The sequence below is a fragment of the Protopterus annectens genome, chromosome 14.part0 (genome assembly GCF_019279795.1).
Source record: "Protopterus annectens isolate FY-2018-M chromosome 14.part0, PAN1.0, whole genome shotgun sequence".
NCBI lineage: Eukaryota > Metazoa > Chordata > Ceratodontiformes > Protopteridae > Protopterus > Protopterus annectens.
In genome coordinates this window covers 41,857,088-41,878,551 of record NC_056748.1, presented here as the reverse complement: position 1 = coordinate 41,878,551, position 21,464 = coordinate 41,857,088, and the positions used below count along the sequence as shown (strand labels likewise).

The window sequence follows — 21,464 nt, the reverse complement described above, 5'->3', positions numbered from 1 at the left end:
TTCCTTAATTCTGTAACAAAAAAGTGCTAATATTTGCTCACTAAAGTCCCAGATTTGAGCACTACCTACCAGTGGCTTTCTAAGCTATTCATTTAATTTGTTTTTTGGCCATATCTTTCTCCCATGCCCACCTTAGTAAATGTGTGATGACCCTAACCTACCACAAACCGTACATCTTGCCTATTTAAACTTTCTGTAACACCAGTAGTATTCATGCAAATAATGTTAAAGTTGGTGGTAGGGTTAATGTTTCACAAGAGGAAAATGGATTTCCTTTCACTATCTGTGTTTCAGTATTATAGGTATTAATGTGATTGAGTTTGAACTTGGGTGGTTTAATTTTTCTGATAAGTTACTATAGATAAAACCTAGTCACACTTTCCCATCCATCCAACACTACAGCCTTGTATTCCAGATTTTTGATTCTAATGTAGTACAACGAACTTCAGAATAATTATTGCTTAGACCTACTATAAGAACTGTACACTGCCCAAATGAGGCCAATATTTCTCCCTATGTAAACCCTCTGTTTCTCTGCTAGTTTCCTTGTATTGATCCTGTTAATTCATTAGTACCCTGTTTAACTCTCCCCTTCATTTTCCCTTTCTTTTTCTATTACCCCAATTAAGTATTTGTACATTATTCCCAACAAATCACTTATCCTTTTAATATCCCTGCTTAAACGTTTCCTCTCTGCAGTCCACTCCCTTCTGTTCAGATATGTTCTTTCCATATTCTTTGGATTTCCTTAACCTGCACACCCATCTCCTATCTGCTTCATATACCTATCCCCATTTAAAAATTCAATATTCCTGGTTCCACTTTTCCTGCTGCTTCCTCAGTACACAAGGCATCCAGCTATCCTCACCTCTTTTCCCATAACCCCCTACTTGAATGTCTCTACATCTCGACTTTGTGCACCCCTCTCAACATGTGCTAGATATCTGCATCGGTCTCCCCATGTTTCCAATAGACTGCCTGTTAGTCATCTTTTCCCACATATTTCTAAGGTTCTTGCATCATCTCTGTAGTAACCTCATCTGCGCAGTATAAACTGGTTCTAATCACCTTGATTATTGCTTTTCTCCATGTCTTCAGTTCTCCTACTTGTACCTTTCTGAATTTCCTGGAATGTGAAACCCTTATTCTGGCCAACATGCAAAAACATCTTGCACCGGATTACTAAGATAATGTTTGGAAAGGCAAAGGAAAATTAAATCCTCTGCCTTTTGTCTGCACCATTTATCCATCCATCTTAAAATGAAGCTTTAGGCAGATGGGGCTCCTACCTTCCCATAATGCATCTGTTGCCCATCATCCTCATTCTACCTCTTTGTGCTTCATTATCCCAAATCTCTCATACTTTCTCTCCCTTAACCTGTTGGCTATTTTCCCTTCATACTCTCCAAACCTGTTGTGTAGTCTGTCTCCCTAATAAGTTTTGCTTCTGTTTATATACAGATATGCTGTAGAATACCATAATTCTTTTTCTGTCCTAGCTCCAAATATGTCTATCTTGCATGTTTGTAGTCCTCTGTTATAACTCATTTCCCCTAAACATTCCCATCAGTTGTACTCATTTTACCCAACTACAAAACGGTAATCCAATGTCCTGCAAATTGCCTTCCATTACAAGTATAGCTTCATTTGGACAGGAACCGATTTGATTCTAGTCTTAGACATGCAAACCAGTCCTCCATTTTCCTGCCTGCAACTGTAGCAACCCCCGTTTATTTCCCTTCTAACTTGTCCACAGCTGATTTTAAAAAGACTGAGCAGTAGTGGCCATCCTTGTATTGCTTTATATTCTGTCTCCTTCCAATTTGCTCCACTTATCAATGCTGCCCCTCATAACTGCTTACTATCACTAACTCCTCATGAATGCTACCTGCAACATCACTTGTCTGGGGTACAAACGCTACCCAGTTGATCATATCAAAAGCCTCCAGTATTAGTACCGGTTCTGTCCTGTGCCCACCTATCCTAATAAATACATTAGGACCAGCCTGTAGCTGCCCATGAATTATTCCTTTACAATTTTTTTTTTTTTTTTTTTTTTGCAAATCCCATTTAACCCAACTAGTACTCCCATACAAATCTTCCCATAACATACAAAGATACTGGACAGTAACTTGCTGGGTCCCAGACGTCTTTCCCCTTGGCTAAAAGTATCGTCTTCCTCTGACTATGGCATCTTCCTTCATTATTCTATTAAAACACAAACTTCATATCCTATTAAACACAGTAATAAAGCAGTTTCTTGCAGTAGTTTCTAGAAATTGGTGGAAACACCAAACCCGCCTGCTCTTCCTCCGATATGCAGTCACCACCAATACTTCCCCATGCCAATTAGTCCATTTAAACTTTTCTGCAAGTACCTCCCTTGAAATCGGCTTTCCTATGTGGCCACTCTTTTATACACAGTCATAAAATTGCGAAAATACTTTCCCGATGGCCACTATTGCAACTTGCATTCTCCACTCTCCATTTTAGCCCCCCCATAAGTATGTCTGGCCTTTAGTTTTCATGCTACAAGCTTGGGGTCCACCCACCTGCTTACCCACCAACTGTTACTCCTCTCTGCCTTTCTCTTCCATTTCTTTAATCTTCCAAGAACTTGCCTTCCGTGCTCTCTTGCCTTCCTTGCTCTCGCCTCTGTCCAAGTCAAACTCTTTGCAAAGTACTTTTTGTTATCTTGATCTATGCATCCATTCAACTTTCCCTAGTATGGTCCAGTTAACACCCTCCATGCCATGTTAATCTCCCATTTTTACCTACCCACCCATCTCATATCTGAGTACCTAAGGTCTCTGCACTTCAAGCCCCCTTATCCTAGTCCCTTTCCAGTCTCTAGCCTTAATAATTGATCAGCACACTTCTGTCTTACTTCAACTTGGTATACTTTACCTGCTATTACCTTGTCCATCAGTATGACTATTTTCTTTTTGTTCACCACCTGTCCTTGTTAGTTCCCTCAACACTGTCCTCTGAGGTCCATGCACCTGATGTTTGTCTAATCTTAGTAACAATGTACCAGTACCCACCATGCACCTAATCACCGTTAAATGTCTGTCAGTGTTTTCGCTGTTCATTTGTTCAATAAAAAGCTAGTACAATACTACCCCCTCTTATGTATTTGCTACGCAGATTTCATTGAGTTATTTCCAACCCCCACTACCATCTCCTCCCTTCACACAGGCCGCACATAACTTGTAACCTTTTTTCTTTAAACTCTGCCTACCAAGCTCTTCAGTTTTCATGATAAAATATCTACCTTCTCCCTCACTAACTACCCAAACTTGCAGTCTTGATTTTGGAGGGACAAATAAACCCATGTCCCTATACCAAACCTGTCTGCACATACTGACATTCCCATCTAACCTCTCCCACCCTATACAGAGGTGGGTTCCAAGGGCCTTTGCAATGACCCCATCAGTCTACTTCACCCTTAGTAGATGACATCACCAACTGCCATTCATTAGAGCAGTAACTGTGTAAATTGTACCTTTCCCAGGCCTCTTAATTTGTCTTCTCAAATTAGAACCTTCTTTGTACTGCAGCTCCTTTCTCACCACTTCACTCCATTCTTACTCCATGGTATGTTCAAACAATTGAAGTTCTACTTGGTCACCTCTGAACTGCATCCAAAGTTGAATCTTTGTCTCCAAACACTCAAATTACTTTTAATGTTGGCCATACATTGTTCTCATGCATTTACCTGCAGCACTAAATTTCTTAGACAAGTATCCATGCTGTGGCACAGAGGGATAAAGCCCCATCTACAGCCAAGACCACCAGTGTTATCCTACAGGCAGCCCGTATCTATGGGGGGGGGGGTGCACCTGGATGCTCCTCGTGTGATCTTTGGCAGAGGCTGCAGACATGTAAAGGGACATTGTCCTAAATGGGAATAGATGGCATCCACTGGATGCATGTAGGCATGCACAAGTTAAATTACCCCACCACAACAGTATACTGCCCAAAGGTGCCTTTTATCTCCTCCCCGTCCCTGAGCGAAAGTCCGAAGGTACATAGAAGTGCCTGGTAAATCAGTGGATTAAATGTTACTGGTAACTGATGGTCAGCTGCAGCGGTGAAATGGCACAACATTTCTCGCATACCCTTTCCCTTCAACACTGAAAATCAGCATTTGATTCACCCATGCTGCATTGTAGATCACTCTGGCCCCAACCGTCTGCTCTGTCCAGTTTCAGATAAAACCTAAATACTCTGCTGCGTTTTAGATAAAACATTCTAAATACTCTGCTGCAAAGTACAACAGATTTATCAAGAACATAACAAACGCTGATTTTTTTTTTTTTTCAGATTGTTCCCAAATGACCATTACCTTCTCACAATCCCAACAAGCAAATGTATTGTCCTACTTTCACCCAGTGCCCTGGCACTGATCAAGCTGATTATACATGATGTATTGGTCTCTGGACTTGCCTCGTGGCATATTTCAATGCAGTTTCAGTTTTTGTAATCTGTGCACTCTGGAATCTTTCTACACGTGCAGTCAGATAAACCTGGTCTTTACAGTATTACTTCCTCCCTCTAGTCCCTGGCCCATATGGTTGTCTAGGTTATGATAAAGTTTTCCTGATGTAGGTACTGTTTTTAATGGTTAGATATTTGGTTAGACTGTGCTGTTCTATTGCCATGTTGAGTTGTAAGTGACATGAATTTTTCAGCTGTAGGTCTTTCATGAAGGATTGTATACTATCCATTTGTGATGGCTCTGGCAGTAACTTGTGTACGTGTATATCCAGGACAAGTGACACCACAGATGCAGTGTTCTTGCTCATGGTCACAGAATGGTATATGTACAGTACAAAAGCTGCTGCTGTGCTGTGGTTTCAGTATGTGGTGCTTGTATAGTAGAAAAGTACTTCTGTGATCTTGGTATGATGTATGGTATTTGGTCAATTGTGACTGGTGGGTTTTGGATCCTTTTGACTGTTGGGTAGATGTTGCTGATGTCTGGAGGACTATCTCAAAGAAAAATAAAAACTTGCCCCAGAGTGTGGATGTCTAGCCCTGCTCTCGGGCTAATGAATGACACTCCAGGTAGCCAATGACAGACTTGCATCCTGACTTCAGAACTTACCCCTGCAAGTCCTGTTAGGTTTGTTGACCCTGATGCAAGGACTGCAGAGACTGAAGTGAAATGACATTTACTGCTAGATTACAACTCTCAATTTTCCTAGTGAATTATTTGGTATTTTGTAAAGGACTCTGGAGGAGCCCCCCCCCCCCCTTAAATGTCTTGCTAGTAACCCTGTATAGTTAAGTAGACTCATCACCTTTGATAATTTAACTTGAAAATGGGTATCTAGGCAACAGCATTTTAGCCTAGCACTCGTATGTAACTGACTGCAACCCACTCTGCCAAAATGTTGCTAAAGGTTGCACGTGTCCTAAGGTGCACTGACCTCAGCAGTGAGGTTAACTTGAGTACAACAGGTATGAATGTATTTTCCAGTCTTACCTGGTGTCAAATTACATTTGTTTCAGTTTCATTGAAACTGCTTTTAAACTACTGATGGAGGTACCCCATGTAAAGTCTGAATTACCATGCATTACCTCCATTATGGCTCTTGCGTCCCTACTATTTAGGTCCCATACTTGTCACAAATTTCATTCCTGGTACAGCTTCCTTTTAAAAAAACGAATAAAGGAAACCCATATAGTCATCCAGTACTTTCACACATTGAAACTAGCCACTGGACAATTGGCTTACAAACATCTCATGCCATGTGCCCCATGTCCCTGGGATTTAGATGGCCTGCTGTAATACCAAAACTACATCCCTGTCATTTGACAATAGTCTGCTGGCACTGTTGTCCTTGTATCCCTACTGTCTTGTCTTCCTCTTAAAGTACCTCCTGCATTAGTGCTGTTTCAGAGAATCAGAGAATCGTAGAATGTGCCATGCATTAGTGCTGTTTCTGAGAATTGTAGAATGTACCATGCTCACCCTTGGACCTTGCCTCCTTTTTAAAGGAATAGCAGGCCATTCATTCCAGGGGTATATTTATAAATGCCTATCCAATTGTCTAATTTCTTAAAGGAAGATAGTGTCACTGCTTGATCTGGAGACATTTGTTCTAGAGAAGGGGTAAGCGTTGTGTAACAAAGCTGTTTCTGATTTGTTTGCTAAAGCAGGTTTTCATCCCAGGTTCTAGTGGTCACTGGACTGATTTGTGGAGTAATAAGATGACCTGGATTGCTGGATCCATAATGGCTCTAAAGGCAAGGCATAGATGACCCTTAAGTCTGTAGGCCACTGAATACAGACAGAAGGCATCTAACCTCTCTTGGTAGACCCATGATTTTTTTTCAGGAACCTTTGGGCTCTCCAACTGCTCTATTTTTAGTACAATGCATCCCAAAGGGGGCAGTGTATTCTAGGGTGGGTCTTATCTGCACAGAATAGAGGGGTAAGGAAAACTTTAGTGGAAATACCCTTTGCATTCAGCTGTGCCAGATAGGAACATGGTGATCAAAGATGAGGGAAGTATCCGTTTTCCAAGGTCTTGCTACATCTTAGTTTTGTAGTGAGGTGTTTCCTGTATTGTAAGCCAGGCAGAGGATTTGTTTGCAAATGCAACAATGTTACATATTTTAGTATTTAGTTTTAGCCCAGCTATAGTGCAGGTTTGTTTTGCAACTTCTGTATATCAGAAGGAATTTTAAGGAGAACCATTGCAATTCTCTGCAGTCCTTGCTAGCCAGAGTTCCCCATCTCTGATTTAGAGATAAAAGTATATGCCAAGCAGCAGAGGTCCCAGCAGGGATCCATGTGGTAACCCACGGATTGCTTTCATGCTCTGAGGATGCACCTGCCACCTTCACTATGCTTTCTGCCCCTCCAAGCAGCTATCTAAATGCAGAGATCAATTTGGTGCATTTGGTTTAATTTTGGCATATGGTAATATCAACCTTGGCAAGGTTACGGTATTGTGTTTACAGCATGAACAGTCACCTTGTTACATTGTCAAATTTAGGTTTAAAATTCTGATGCCACTCTGCCCTCCTAACTTCTCTCTTCTTCTGTGAACAGACACTTCTTTTTATCCCAGCACTTCCATAACTCCTCTCTCCTGTAGCATGGTCTCAACTACCATTGCAGCAGCTGTGATTCACCACAAACCTACTGACTCCTGTTACTTGATTTAGTCTGACAACATTGGTATTTGTGAACACTAAATCAAAATGCTCCAGCTTAATGAAATCCATCTCCTTTATTCTATTTCTACTCTCAGAACTGTGTGGTTAGTTAAGTTTTACCAGACCAAAGCCACCTACCACTGCTAACATTTAGCTTCAGTATTTCATTTCAGTTCTGCATTTTGAAGAGCCACACTAAACCCCCAGATAAGACTTGCACCAACCTCCGTAAGCCTTGCAAATTCTGTCCTGCCTCTTGTACTGCATTCATAATTTCAGTTATCTGATATCAGTATTTTATATATTGAGATGAATTTTTAAAAATACTAGATTCATTGAGCTGTACCAGTCCTCTGGCCATATACTAGAAACTGTCTCCATAATATGGACAGCCTCTTTGCTGTCACAAGGGTAAAACTGTTCTAAAATTTTTTGAACAAAGACTGGATTTTTCTCAAGACAAGAGCACCCTAGTATTTAAGCGGATAGTCCCAACATTGTGATTAGTTCATCTTTACTATAGCATATCTGACTGCTTGTCCTACTAATTCTCATCTTTATTCCAGTTTCCCCTTCAGTGACTGATGCATTTTGTTCCTAGGGTTTCTGGCATCCTTTATCATTGCTTTAAAATTTTGTTCCTAGCAAGGGAGAGAGATTCAACACTAATTTTAATTGGCTCATGATGGTCTGACTTTAGTCCAAAATTAAGTAGCTGTAATTCATTGAACCATCATTTTATCACGTTACCTCTGTGGGTTATTGAACCATCATAGGTTTTATCACGTTACCTCTGTGGGTTAATGTTTCATAGTAAACTGCGGTATTCTGTCTTGGACGTGTAAGCATACCACCCAACTTGACACAAGAAATCTAGACAAAACCAAAAATAATTGGAGGGGGGCACAGGCTGCAAAATGCAGACAGATTTGAAATATTGCTCTCCTAAACTTGGAAATGGGCTTTGCATCGGTGTTCATTTTTCTGAAGGATATGAAGTCTTAGTTTACAGAAAACCACAAATCTTTAGGAGCAGACAGAGGCAAAAATGTGTACAGTTGAGAGGCATGCTACCAAGTATTAAACTGAATAATCTTCTGTATATGAAATAAGACAGCACGACACACCTTGTCACAGTATATTCAGTTGCAGATATTTAAACTTTTCCTTCATTGTACATTTGATTACGACTTGAGTTCACTTTTAGATCTGCTTTGAGATGCCCTGAAGCAAGATAGAGGCTTACTTGGTGTAACGATTGACAAATGGTGTCTTTGGCAGTACACTTTCTGGATTTCCCACTATCCCAACTCCTGCAGTTGTCTTTCAAGTATCTTATTGAGAAGACCTTTTTAGACTCTGGCTAGATTTCTATCGGGAGATAATCTAAAGTAGCAGAGGGTAAAAGTTCAGAAAACACCTTGAGATATCAAGCACCTTATTGAGAAGACCTTTTTAGACTCTGGCTAGATTTCTATCGGGAGATAATCTAAAGTAGCAGAGGGTAAAAGTTCAGAAAACACCTTGAGATATCTATTTTATAGGAATAAGTTAACATGAATGGTGACGTCCTTCAGAAACAAGTCTGGACACCAGATGCATTATGTATAGCCACTGATGCCCACAAATACTAGTTATTTTGAGCAGCTTGTGCAACTAGTTTATCTGGTAACTAGTTTGTGTGCACATTCCATAATTCAACTGCAGATGACATCACTAGATATGCATTGCATGATTATAACATTGTATTTATTTACAGGAACAGATGAAGATGTCCTCATTGATGTACTGGTTGGAAGGAGTAATGAACAGCGACAGAAAATTGCAGAATGTTACAAAAGTCAATATGGACTGGTAAGAATATTTACAAGCAATGACTTTAAAGCAGTAGACTTGTGATGAGATGGCCCTTTCCATAAAGGTCTAAATGTAATTTTTACAACTTTGTGGTAGCATATGCTACTCTGCAGGCAAACTTTTATTTCTTTTTGTTAAATTCTAATCTGATCCTACACACATGTGGAAATAACTCTTATCCATACTCATAGTAAACTGTCAAACTTGCGCTTTTGTTGACAGTTTACTGGTGTCTATATGCAGTTTTAGTTGAGGGCAGAAAAACTGAACAAGAATAGAGTACTCCTTTTCTGTTGGGTTTGTACCAGTGCTCATGCTAAAGGTCTTTTCTGCATTAGAAAAGACCACTTTCAGACATATCAACTGGCTATCCAGAATTTCTTAATGTCAAGATTTTGGCTCATTCTGTTCCTCTGTTTTTCGCCAAATACATTGAAGACCAAAGTCACTGAAGCTCAAAGGCTGGTCATTTAAACTTAATGTTCAGAAAAATGCAGGCTAATGCAAAACCTGTTCTAGTGACCATTTTAAAAAGGCAATATATGAAATCTGTTATCACCCCCCCCCCCATTATTCACAGCTCTTGTGCTAAGAGATGTGCTTTCATGTGTACTGAAAGTTTTTGCATTTAGTGAGGGCTGTGTATTGGGGGTATAGAGTAAAATTGGGTATACAATCTGAGAAAGGAATAGGTTTAGTGTAGTCTTGGGAATGAGTGTTTTGTAAGGGAGTAGATAATGGTTTGTCCTATAGTGGCTACTGTTGGGGGGGGGGTTCTCATTTCTCATAAGTTAACATACAGGACTGGGTTTGGGGGCAGGCTTAGGGATATGGTTACAACTCCAGAATAAGGTGGTAGAGTTGGGCATAGCATGAATAGCTTGATATACCTCATGCTAGTGTAATTTTCAAACCCATGTTTACCCTCTGTTATATGCTGAATAGCGGGGTATATAATATATACACTATATATTTGTGTGTCTCTGCATCTCATATAGCAGTAAACGGGAGATTTCCCTTGCCCCACTGTAGTGCGATCTCAGAGTTGGAATTTTAGTGTGTAGCAGCAGAGGTATGTCCTAGTAGCTCCCCATATGGCTCGGTCCAAGGCCTTTCCTCAATCTACTCTGAATATAGAAGACTGAGCATTATGCTTAAAAGGGTTGATTTATAAATTGAGTTCAGTTCTCCGTTCCCTCCCCTTTCCCCAGACAAGGGATTGAACTAACTGCTGCACCAGTCATGTGAAACTATAAAAAAATTACGTCTAATGAGCTCTTTCAACCACCACACATCAGTTGGGGGTAATGAAAATGTCTTGCCAAATGTACTGAATCGGAGTAAAGTACATCCTCATCCTTTTTCTTGGTCAGACCCATCATGGAGTATAATGCCCCCTTTGCATCTCGCTAAGCATTTAGGCCAGTTCAAAGGTCTGCTAACCAATAGTTGGCACGGGTCCCCTACATTGTACTAAATGACTACCCTCTCCCTGTACTTGTTACTTGTACTGCTATGGGGAGTCTGTGGAACAAGAATGACCATGTTTTCAATTTTCTCCATTTTTCATAAAATCAGCACCACCACAGGTATTGCTCCACATAATCCAGCACCCCCAGATTTCATGCACCTGTTGGCATGACAAGCACTCAAGTCAAAGTATTCCTTGCTTCATGAATAACTTCCCTTGTGTACAACAAAGTAATTATATCCCTGCCTTCAAAACCAGATTTGATTGGATAGTGAAGTGTAAATTCACACCAGGAACATGCAACGTATATGATAAAATACCAGTAGGACAGCCATGGCAATAAGTCTCTTAATATTGACATAAATCATAAGATAGGACAAGCACTTTCGCGTATCAAGTACACTTCATCAGATTCTCTAAAATCAAATAAAAACCTTTTGTTTAAATACAATAGGACAAGCGCTTTTACATCCAGTACGCTTAATCAGATCCTCTAAAAATCAAATAAAAAAAACCCCATTTTAAATAAAATAGTATAACCAATCAACAGCTCATAACAATTAAAGCTAACTATCAATTCGGCATTAAAAATACAGAACGCAAATTCAAACTTCTCAGCCTGCATCCCTTCAATACAAGCTTAATAGAGACAGTTATTCCTGAATATTTGTGCTTGTAGCCTTGGTATCCAATGAAGTTCTTGTTCAAGGAAGTTATTGGTATCACTCCCTCTGATATTGTACACTGGTTGTAAAACCCTAAACAAAAAAAGGTGTTTTGAAAATGTCATTACATACTTGGCCAAAGCATTAAATTCATTCTTTTTGCGCATTTCATATAGATGTTTACTTGTACGTTCTTCAGCCTCTTTGTCCACGTAATAACATGGGCATGTATCACGCGTAGCCAAGTACATCACAAAGTGTTGGGACAGTTGAATGCTTGTTGTGTACATCACAAAATGTGCACTTCCTACATGCATACGTACCTAATCTTTTGCTCTCTACAGAATGCTTGTGCCTCTTATCCTTACATAAAAGTTGTTTCAAGTTAGCATTATTGTGAAATGTAAAATGTGGGGTCTCACCTACAGTTCTAGCGGTGGAATCAGTGAGCAAAAGTGGCCAATATTTGTGAACAATATCTTATACCACTTTGTTACTATTATAGTCTGTGGTAAAGGAAAATTATTTCCTGTTATAACAAGATATTCACAAATATTGGCCACGTTTGCTCACTGATTCCACTGCTAGAACTGTAGGTGAGACCCCACATTTTACATTTCACAATAATGCTAACTTGAAACCACTTATGTAAGGATAAGAGGCACAAGCGTTCTGTAGAGAGCAAAAGATTAGGTACTTGTGCATGTAGGAAGTGCACATTTTGTGATTTATGTACACAACAAACCTTCAACTGTCCCAACACTTTGTTTAAATTTGAACCCAGGTTCTATGCTGATTGTGATGTACTTGGCTACGTGTGATACATGCTCATGTTAGGTGGGCAAAACTACTCGGAGGCTGAAGGAACGTATAAGTAAACATCTATATGAAATACTCAAAGAATGAATTGAATGCTTTGGCCAAGCATGTAATGACATTTCCAGAACACCGGTTTTTGTTTAGGGTTTTACAACCAGTGTACAATAATGGAGGGAGTGATACCAATAACTTCCTTGAACAAGAACTTCATTGGATACTGAGGTTACAAGCACAAATATCCAGAATAAATGTCTCTCAAGCCTGTATTGAAGGGACGCAGAAGTCTGAATTTGTGTTGTATTTTTAATACTCAGTTGATATTCAGTTGGCTTAAATTGTTATGAGCTGTTGATTTGGTTATACTATTGTATTTAAACTGAAGGTTGATTTTAGAGGATCTGATGGAATCGTACTTGATACATGAAAGTGCTTGTCCTATTTTATGGTTTGTCAGTATTAAGAGACTTTTTATTGCTGTGGCTATCCTACTGGTATTTTGTTATAATGTAACCTTTCTCTGAAGCAGAAGCCATATAGGCAGGGGCACTTACTAGAGAGCTGCTATGTGGGAAAGTGACTTATGAATTATAGGGTCTCCACTTAGCTTAAGATTTTTGTTCCTTGAAACAAAATGGATACCGATTTTTATCTGACTGGTAGCACTTTATAAGATGCAAACTCTGGTAAATCTGTGCTGTACTGCAGATGTAGTACTCTGGTGATAATGCCTCAGTTCATATCTACCTCCCCTATTTATTTGGCATAAGTTTCCTAATGTTGCTGGGTGTCTGATATTACTTTTGATTAATGGTAGGGAGTTGTAACTATGGTTCCACCTCCCCCAAGGCAGCTTATGAGTGAAATAGTTGATATGGTACAAGGAATTTGTGTGCTGCAAAGAAATAACTGAAGTATAATTTGAGTTTTGAAGGCCAGAGAAAAGTAACATGGCTGTGATGAAAAATGTTGTGTAATGGGCACAGAAATTTGACAAAACATTATTTAGAAGCCACAAGTGAAGTACTGATGCAGTTGCTTTTGCTTTAAAGAACCATCCACACTGGAGCTACATTTCATTGCTATGAAATACTTATTTGGTTGGGGTACACAAGGATCATAAAATCTGATGTAGCATCACTCGGCAAGTAAAGTTAAACATTAAATGACAAAACTAAAACTTTATATCACATATAGAAAGAGTTTGGCAGAAAAACATGAACATGCTATCTGACATTTTACATGAGACATGGTTGTAATGAGTGTATTGCATTAGAAAATGCATTCCGTGCAGTAAGGAAATAAGCAGTTGTGAATAGTAGAACAGAACCATGAAAATGTTTGTCAGCAGTGTGCAAAGAATGCACAGTGTGCAAGTGAGAGTGATGCAATGTAGCAAAATAACTTGGAAATCGGCTGAAGAGTGTTGTGCTTAAATTAGTATTGCATTCTAGCAAGTGTCTGCTCAATTTCAAATCACTAAAGCTAAAAGGAAACCTAAATCCTTCCATGTGCAAGCTGTTCATTTATTATGGCCTCCATGTCTTGTCACTGGATTGACATTTGTGAATTTGTAACTACAAGACTAAGAAATGCAAGTTTTACATTTCAGCTAGTGGTTTAAATTCAGCTAGTGGAATCTGTCCATTGATTCATTAAAGGTCTAACATGGTCAGCAGTGCTTGTCTGTGCCTCTGAGTCTAATAAATAATTTTACATTTGATCAAGCCTAAAATGTCGTCTGTTTAACATTTCCGCATCTGATCACTTAGAGCCACTACTACACCTAAACCCTATAAAACTTAAAGCATCAAAACAATAGAACTCCTGTTTTTAAAAAAGACAATTTTACCTGGGAGGCACTGCTCCCACACCCCCTGATGTGCAGGCTCTGCTTACCCCTTTGCTGACTTGTACCTTCTTGATCAAACAACCTCCATGAAAGGAAAGGGTTGTAGTTCTTTGAATTTTTGCCTTTTTCCCCGGTAAGGGGTCGCCAGAGCAGAACTCCAGTCCGCTAATGATTGGCAGATTTTTACAAAACGCCAAGGTGCCAGCTCAACGTCCAACCTTCAACGAAAAGGGTAAAAGGCTCTCAATGGCAGTTTCTCACTCCATAAAGGTTGACAATTTGAATGCACCTTCACTTCGTGGTTAATTTGAATGAAGTAACTACACTTATGTACTTTAAAGATTTGCATGGAATGTTTACCAAGTGTACATATCCATTTTCAGCTTGCCATATCAGTAGTGTATATTCTAAAAGTTCCATTTCATTTAAGACTGAAGGAGCTTCACTTAGAATTAAACAGATGACTCTGGTGTATCTACACAAGACTTGAAACAAAAATGGAAAACTTTCCACTCCATACTATAGAAGCTGATGGCATGTCAAATGTAAAATTTTCTATGCATGATTTTTCAGTGTTTTTTGGTAAAACAGATGGTCTCCCCACTGTATGTTGGAAGGTACATTAGTGAACTGTATTTCAAATTGAAAGGACTGATGGTAATGGCATAAATAACTTCTATCTGTGATATTAACTTGACAGACAAATTTCACCTAATTAACAAAATTACCTCAAACCGAATAAAAATAAATGCAAGAGTTGAGATGTATAGGTCATCTTTTGACATAAAACAGGCTTGAAACTAGATGGTAAAGAGCTGCTATGCAATTGCCATCAGAATGCATATGTTAGATTTTTAGTGCATTTCTATTTGTTCATTCTTGAGTGTTCTGAAACTACTGCCCTTCAAAAAACTTGAACAAAGGGCAACATGATTTTGGAATTTTAAAGAAAATTTTGATGAATTACTGAATGGCTGAAGGGAACTCCTGACATTAAATGAAAATTCTAGTCTTGCGAGTCCCACTGACTTATTGAACTGTCTGCTGCTATTTATGGTTGTATATGGCATAAATGTACTAGTGATTAGTTGATAGTCACTATGAACTATTACAGGTCGACATCGCCAAAATGGCAAAAATACTTTTGCAAGCATGTAAGCTGTGTAAAAGAAATCAAATTCCTGTAATTGATGAACCAGAGTCATTCACACTTTCAGAATGAGGATCTCTCCAGATGAGCTGTCACTTGGCCAGGTTATTCCTTAATTATCCATGACAAAGCTTAGAATTTGAGCTTGCATAAGAAGATCCAGGGATATGAAAATTTTATGAAAAGCTATCCAGCACAAGTTCACTATAAAGGAAATTCAGCCACATTATTTATAGGAGAGAAGTTGCATCAGTCTGTTCAATGTTGTATCCAAGTTAAATGGCAAATCAGCGGAGAAAAGAAATGCTGAACTGAGTGAGTGTTGTAATACTAATCAATACTATCCTGATTTAAATTTCCTGGTGACCACAATGGTAGAAAAATTAGGGTAGACAAGACGTCCCAATCTTCAAGTCTCTAGCTTACTTAGCATCATTGTGTTCTTAAGCTAGTATTGGAAGAGAAACTGAACATATCCATATTTTCCCAAATCTCATGACCATAAGTGAGGCATAGACTTGCATGTAAATTGGGAACTTTGTGCAATGAGTCTGATCTTGGAGTGTATAGTACCATATTGGAGCACTCATGATCCCCCTCTGCCCTCACTCTTAACAGTTCCCCAACTGCACCCATCACTCAAAGGGCAATGCTGTCTAGTCCCCCTCATTTTTTTTCCATGCAACTACTTCCCAATGACAGCATTTGTCTTGGTACAAAAACTTCAAAATCCAACAGATACAAAATGCAATGCCTGGAACATATGCCACAATTGCCAATGAAATGGACACTCCTTAAAGCCTTCCTCTACATGAGGCCAGTTTTCCTTCCCCTCATTCAATTTACCTTTTTACAACATTAACAATTCTAGTTAGCTGTTTTTTAGTGGTTTTCCTTGTGCCTTTAACTTCACTCTTTATCTTGTACAGTTGTAACATTCTCTCCCCCCATATGAACTTAATTCACTGAAACATCTCCTCTGTTGCCCTGTTGCAACCATTCATTAGGTAGATCTTAAATGTCTGACAGCTTCAAGAAAAATCAGTTATTTAATTCTCTTCTGTTCCCCAGATTTACCTTTTTAAAACAATCCAGTTATTTAATTTTATCTAATTTGTTTATACTGTACCTGTGATTATCTGTACACAACCTTTTCCACCTCCTATACCTTTACAGGTTTATTAAACTATCCAACATGCAATCTATTGTTTTAGAACTATCCGAAACCACTACCAAAGATTATATTTCAAATGGAAAATGGTTTATACAAGTGATGGCTAGATAAGTGTAATAGCTGTATTATGTCCCTATTTATGCATTTAGGTGCGGGGTCCCACTTCAAATGTGGGACGTTTCACCCCTTTTTCCCAACTTGTATGGAGTAAGTTCATGATTGCTGTGGTGGCTTGCTCTGACGAATGGGTCAGCAGTGACTACACTGAGATTAAGAGCACTTTGTTTGCCTTCAAACCAGCAATACTTATACTGTGCTTCCTTGACAGGATATCCCTGACAACTGCAACATCAGTGACAAGTGCACTTTTTCCTTAAATACTTTCAAAATATAACCTTCATAAGATATTATTTAGTTTACTCTTAATTTTTGTCCTTTTTAGGCATTCTTCATGGTCTCCATTGGATATCCTCCTTCCAATAATTCCCACCAATTTCTCTTCAGTACACGTGGATATTTTTCTAAAAGAAATGTATTTTAACTGCCATCTTGGTTCTAATGTCTCATTCTTACACAATATTACTTCAAATGAGAAATGGTTGCTACCATTTCAAATGAATTTGCTACATTGTCTTAAAGCCTTTTCCTACTGCAACCAGATTTAATCCATATATCAAAATGAAATGTAAATCTTGCTCCCTTAGCGTTGAGGAATACATGGACAGTAATTTGAGGAATACCTCTTGTGGAAAGGGCAGTGTTTTTTTGAGTGCACAAATTGGAACGGTTGACACTTCATGTGCTAGCAATCTAATGCTGTCTAAACTAGCTTTAGAAGGAGCAGAAGCTACAGCAATCAAATTGCCAATATCTGTGGGATAATGTAGATGGTGAGGGAGTTCCAGAAAATTAATTTTTTTACTGACAGTCTTTTGAACAGGAAATTCTTAGAAATAAGGATACCCATTCACATTTCCTCCTGTGGAATATGTATGCAGAATAACCTATTGGAATTTGGAATAGAACTGGTTCATGATTGGTGAAGGCGTGATGAGGCTGCATGCTGCCTCACTACTTAATATATCATGCAAAGTGTTTTTGGATGAATTGGATACTGAAATTTAAAATTGCCAGGGCGGTTGAACGGCCCTTTGCCAGGGCGGTTGAACGGCCCTTTGCCAGGGCGGTTGAACGGCCCTTTGCCAGGGCGGTTGAACGGCCCTTTGCCAGGGCGGTTGAACGACCCTTTGCCAGGGCCGTTCAACGGCCCTTTGCCAAAAGGAAGTGTTTGAAGAGCCTCTAAGTGCAAAAGCTGGTTTGCTGCAAATTTTCAAAAAACTAGAAATATTTTTACCTGTCCCTAATTTACAAACAGACTGGGAAGATGTGGAGGCAATACATTTGTCTAGGTTCAAATTTCTACACTCCTGAAACTGAAGTTAAGCATGCCTAGATAAGACATGTCACAAGATCCATATGGCCAAAGCTATGTTTCTCTGTAGTACACGTTTGTGATAAAAACTGTAAAGGCAGTGCGCCAGAATGGTGATGGCCTTGAACTGATGTTGGAGAGCTTTTTTTGTAAACTCTCTATGGTTTGGGAAAGCAAATAAGGAAATTAACTCTTCCTGGAAGTCTGACTAACACTAAAAGCTTAAACACTCTTGCCACATAATGCAAAAACATGATGCACTAGAAAATCCCCAGATGAGAACTGGTCTCAAAAGGGAGCATCTGAGTTGGACAGCCATAAATAATCACTTGACAAGTCTGTGTTAAGTCTTTGGTCATCAGTACTCCTCTGCTAAATAAATGAACAGCTTGCATATGCGACCTCAATAGGACTTTCTGGCAGGAAAGAATTGTTCCAAACCCCCCAGTCTGTGGAATAGACTCCCTCCCCACATCAGAGTACTTCATTATCCCTCTAAGAGGAGCCTGGATGAGAAATGGAAAATACACCCCTGGGATTCTACCAGTGTCCCTGCTGGACAGGGGCATCTGGTGCTGACTTGTGGGAACATGGGATAATTTATTGGCTAGGCTTAAGGGCCTCAGGGCCAGTAGCATAGCAACTTCCTATGATCTTATGTGAACTTCCTCAGTCTACCTAAATTTGTAATGGTCTAAAGAATCGCATACTTTAACATCTTGGCTCATGTCATCTTTCCACACTAACATTACAATTGAAATAACTGTCACAATAGTATCCATAATTTTTTATACATTTATACTTGCTTAGTAATCTAATAGGAAGATTGTTTCCTAATATCCAATGGCAATACTACCTGAATAACCCATAACATCCAAGTGCAAATACAGATTCTCAATCTGCACAGTTATCCAATAACTTTTAATCTAGCTTTTAAAATTGTTCCCTCTGAACAGGACTCAAATACCTCCCTTCTAACAAACTCATTCCACATCTGATTGTAGAGACTTTATACCATTAATCTATACAAATCGTCTTCTGTTTACTGGAAGAACTGTCTTCCCTTTCATGCTGTTTTGAACATACAAGTAGTTTGGTTCGCAGGTTTCTTATGATATATCCTGACTATTGCCCTTCATCAAAATCATTGGCTTTGTGTGTATAATGTGTTTGTTCATTTTCACAACTTGCATCACTTGCTTATTTGCTTCTTTAATCATGTTGAAGGGCTGGTCTATGGACCAGTTTAAGCCACAAAGTCCAATGAGAGATTACAGTAGAAATATAACCTTTAAGTAGGCTTAATCTGGCATGAAGTAAAGTATCTACAAATGTATAAATCAAGTGGTGGGTTTGGTGTAATGGGTAAAGGTCTTAATCTCTTGGGTACAGGGTTGGATTTTTACCTCTGATTATTGAATAGGCTTATGGCCATTTAATGCAGTTAGCCTAGTATTCATCTATGAACCTACAAGTTTTGTATTCCTAGACCTGCAACTCTATGTAAAAGCAGTTATGTAAAAATCCATCCTCTCTAAGTTGGTTTTGGGGATATAGACTTGCACGTTTTTGCTTCTGCGGATCAATATGCCGTTATCTGGTTGTAAAGCAGGTAACCCTTAATAGCACAGCTGTAGCTGTCCAGTGCCACACTGGGCAATCCCTTTATCCTTTTACCTCAACCAAAGCTGAACAAAATTTGTCTTGCAGAGTTGAGCACAAAAACAAACTTTTACTCTACTGGTTGACTATTGCAAATTACTATACTCAAATCCCCAACACATGGGGACGGGACACTGCTTAAAGGGTTTCCAACACTGCATTTTCCTCTACGCAAAGTGCTTGTTCTCTCCAAGCTGATTAGACTTCTAATCTGCATCTCTTGAACCATGCTAATTGTGCCATGTTTTACCACCTCAGCAAAATAGAATTACACCTTTTTTCTGCTTTAATTGTTTTACTGAATATTCATTCAAATGCTTAAATGTCAGCCTTTAAAATGGATCAAGAAATACTTCAATGCATGAAACTCAAAAGTGAGCTTGCAAAAGTTTCTGACCTTGTGAATTAAAGCCTATAAATGTGAGTGGTGCAGATATTAACCATTCTAGCTGCAGCAGCCAGTGTCAAAACCTTTTAATTTTTCTGTAATACTCCATAACGTTCACCTGCTGGTGCTTACTGTCCTTTTTTTCTACTCTGCATCCTCCTCGGCAGCTTCCACATTAGGAAATTGTTAAGATACCATGAGGCTTCACTGCCACCCTGGTTGTCCTTAGCTTAGACAATGCTGTCTAGATAAAATTATCTTTTGAAAGTGGGATCTCTCTATTTTCATTGCATTATTCCTCCAGGCAGCATCATTTAAACCATTTGATACTCCAGTTATTTTAAATTCAGTCTCCACTTGCATTATAGAGCCGATGTTCGGCATTGTTATGCTGGTGCAACCCTGAAATCCTTCCCCATAGTGGGGAAATTTCTCATGTCCCATCTGTCTGAAGGTCACTGTGAACCGCCTGTCGGGCGCTAGGATCCGCCACAACACAAGCACTCGGGTCACTCAGGCAAGTACAAATATGACTGTCATTGTCCATGCTGGTGTGAATGACCTGAGACGTACCTCCCTGGACTACATGAAAAGACACATAGAGGAGCTCTCTGAGCATGTAGCCCAGGCCGGTATGACCCTGACCTTGAGTAGCATCTTACCTCACCAAGAATGATGCCACAATATGAAGACAAGATGATCAATTTCAACAATTGGCTTAAGTGTTGGTGTTATTCAAAGGGGATCCAATGCCTGTCAGCCTGGGATGACATGCTTGACAAGCCATGATGCTTCGCTAGGGACGGCTTGCACCTGTCACCCCTGGGCTTTCGGATATTGGCAAAGGCTCTTGCTATCCCCATAGTGCCTTTTTTAGGCAAGGCTCAAAAGACAAACCCACCTCCATAGGTATCACAAGGGATAAGAAACTGAGTAATGCTACTCAACGCCAGAAGTCTAAACCTCAAGATGCATGCACTCGAAACTCTCCTTAGCATGGAAAACATTGATATCTGTGCAGTAACAGAAACCTCGTTCAAGGCTCCCGAGAGCACCCCAGCACTACCAGGTTATACCTCATACCATGCTTTTCAGCCCCAAAACTTGGACCGAACCACAAGGAGGGGGAGTATCAATATTAGTCAAAGATACCCACACCTCCAGGTTGGTGGCACAGCACGACTATCCATGTGCAACTAACTGTGGGTAAAACTGCCTTCCAGTTTATAGCCTGCTACAGACCACCCTCCCAAACACAGGAACCCCACTTGGCCTTCCTGAGAATACTGGAAAATATGAAGGTCTCTCCAAACGCCATTATATTGGGCGACTTCAACTACCCAAACATAGACTGGGAGCATTACTCTAGCTCCAACACCCTAGCCCAAAGGTTCCTAGAATTTATAAACTCAAATGCTATGGAACAACTTGTTACCACTCCCACAAGAGGGGAAAACATACTGGACCTGATGATCACCAACATGGGGACACTATGCTCCAGACCAGAAGTGTATCCCTCACTGGTAAGATCAGACCATAAACTAATCTCACTGGATATTCACATCCCGACCCCACCCCCTGCCCAGAAAACCACAGTGAAAAACTTCTCTAAAGCAAATTTCACACGCTTCAAAACCGAGGCGAAATCCTTCAAAGCCCCTGGGCCTGTGGAAAATATGGCCCAGACCGCAGAATCCTTTATAAATGCATTCTATGAACACCTTCAGGAATGCATGGATCATGCAATCCCAAATAAAACAAAGACCCAATCCTCCAAAGGCAGACGTCCTGTCTGGTGGACCCCAGCCATAAACAAACTATGCA

The 21,464-nt window shown here is 39.7% G+C and overlaps 1 protein-coding gene across 1 annotated transcript in view; it reads left to right on the top strand.

The window, feature by feature from the left end:
• LOC122788854 (annexin A5-like) overlaps positions 1-21,464 on the top strand; it is a 263,864-nt gene that overhangs the window by 70,407 nt on the left and 171,993 nt on the right. The window contains exon 4 of the mRNA XM_044055750.1: positions 8,933-9,027. Coding sequence (XP_043911685.1) covers positions 8,933-9,027 — 95 coding nt within the window. The remainder of the gene's footprint in view (positions 1-8,932; positions 9,028-21,464) is intronic.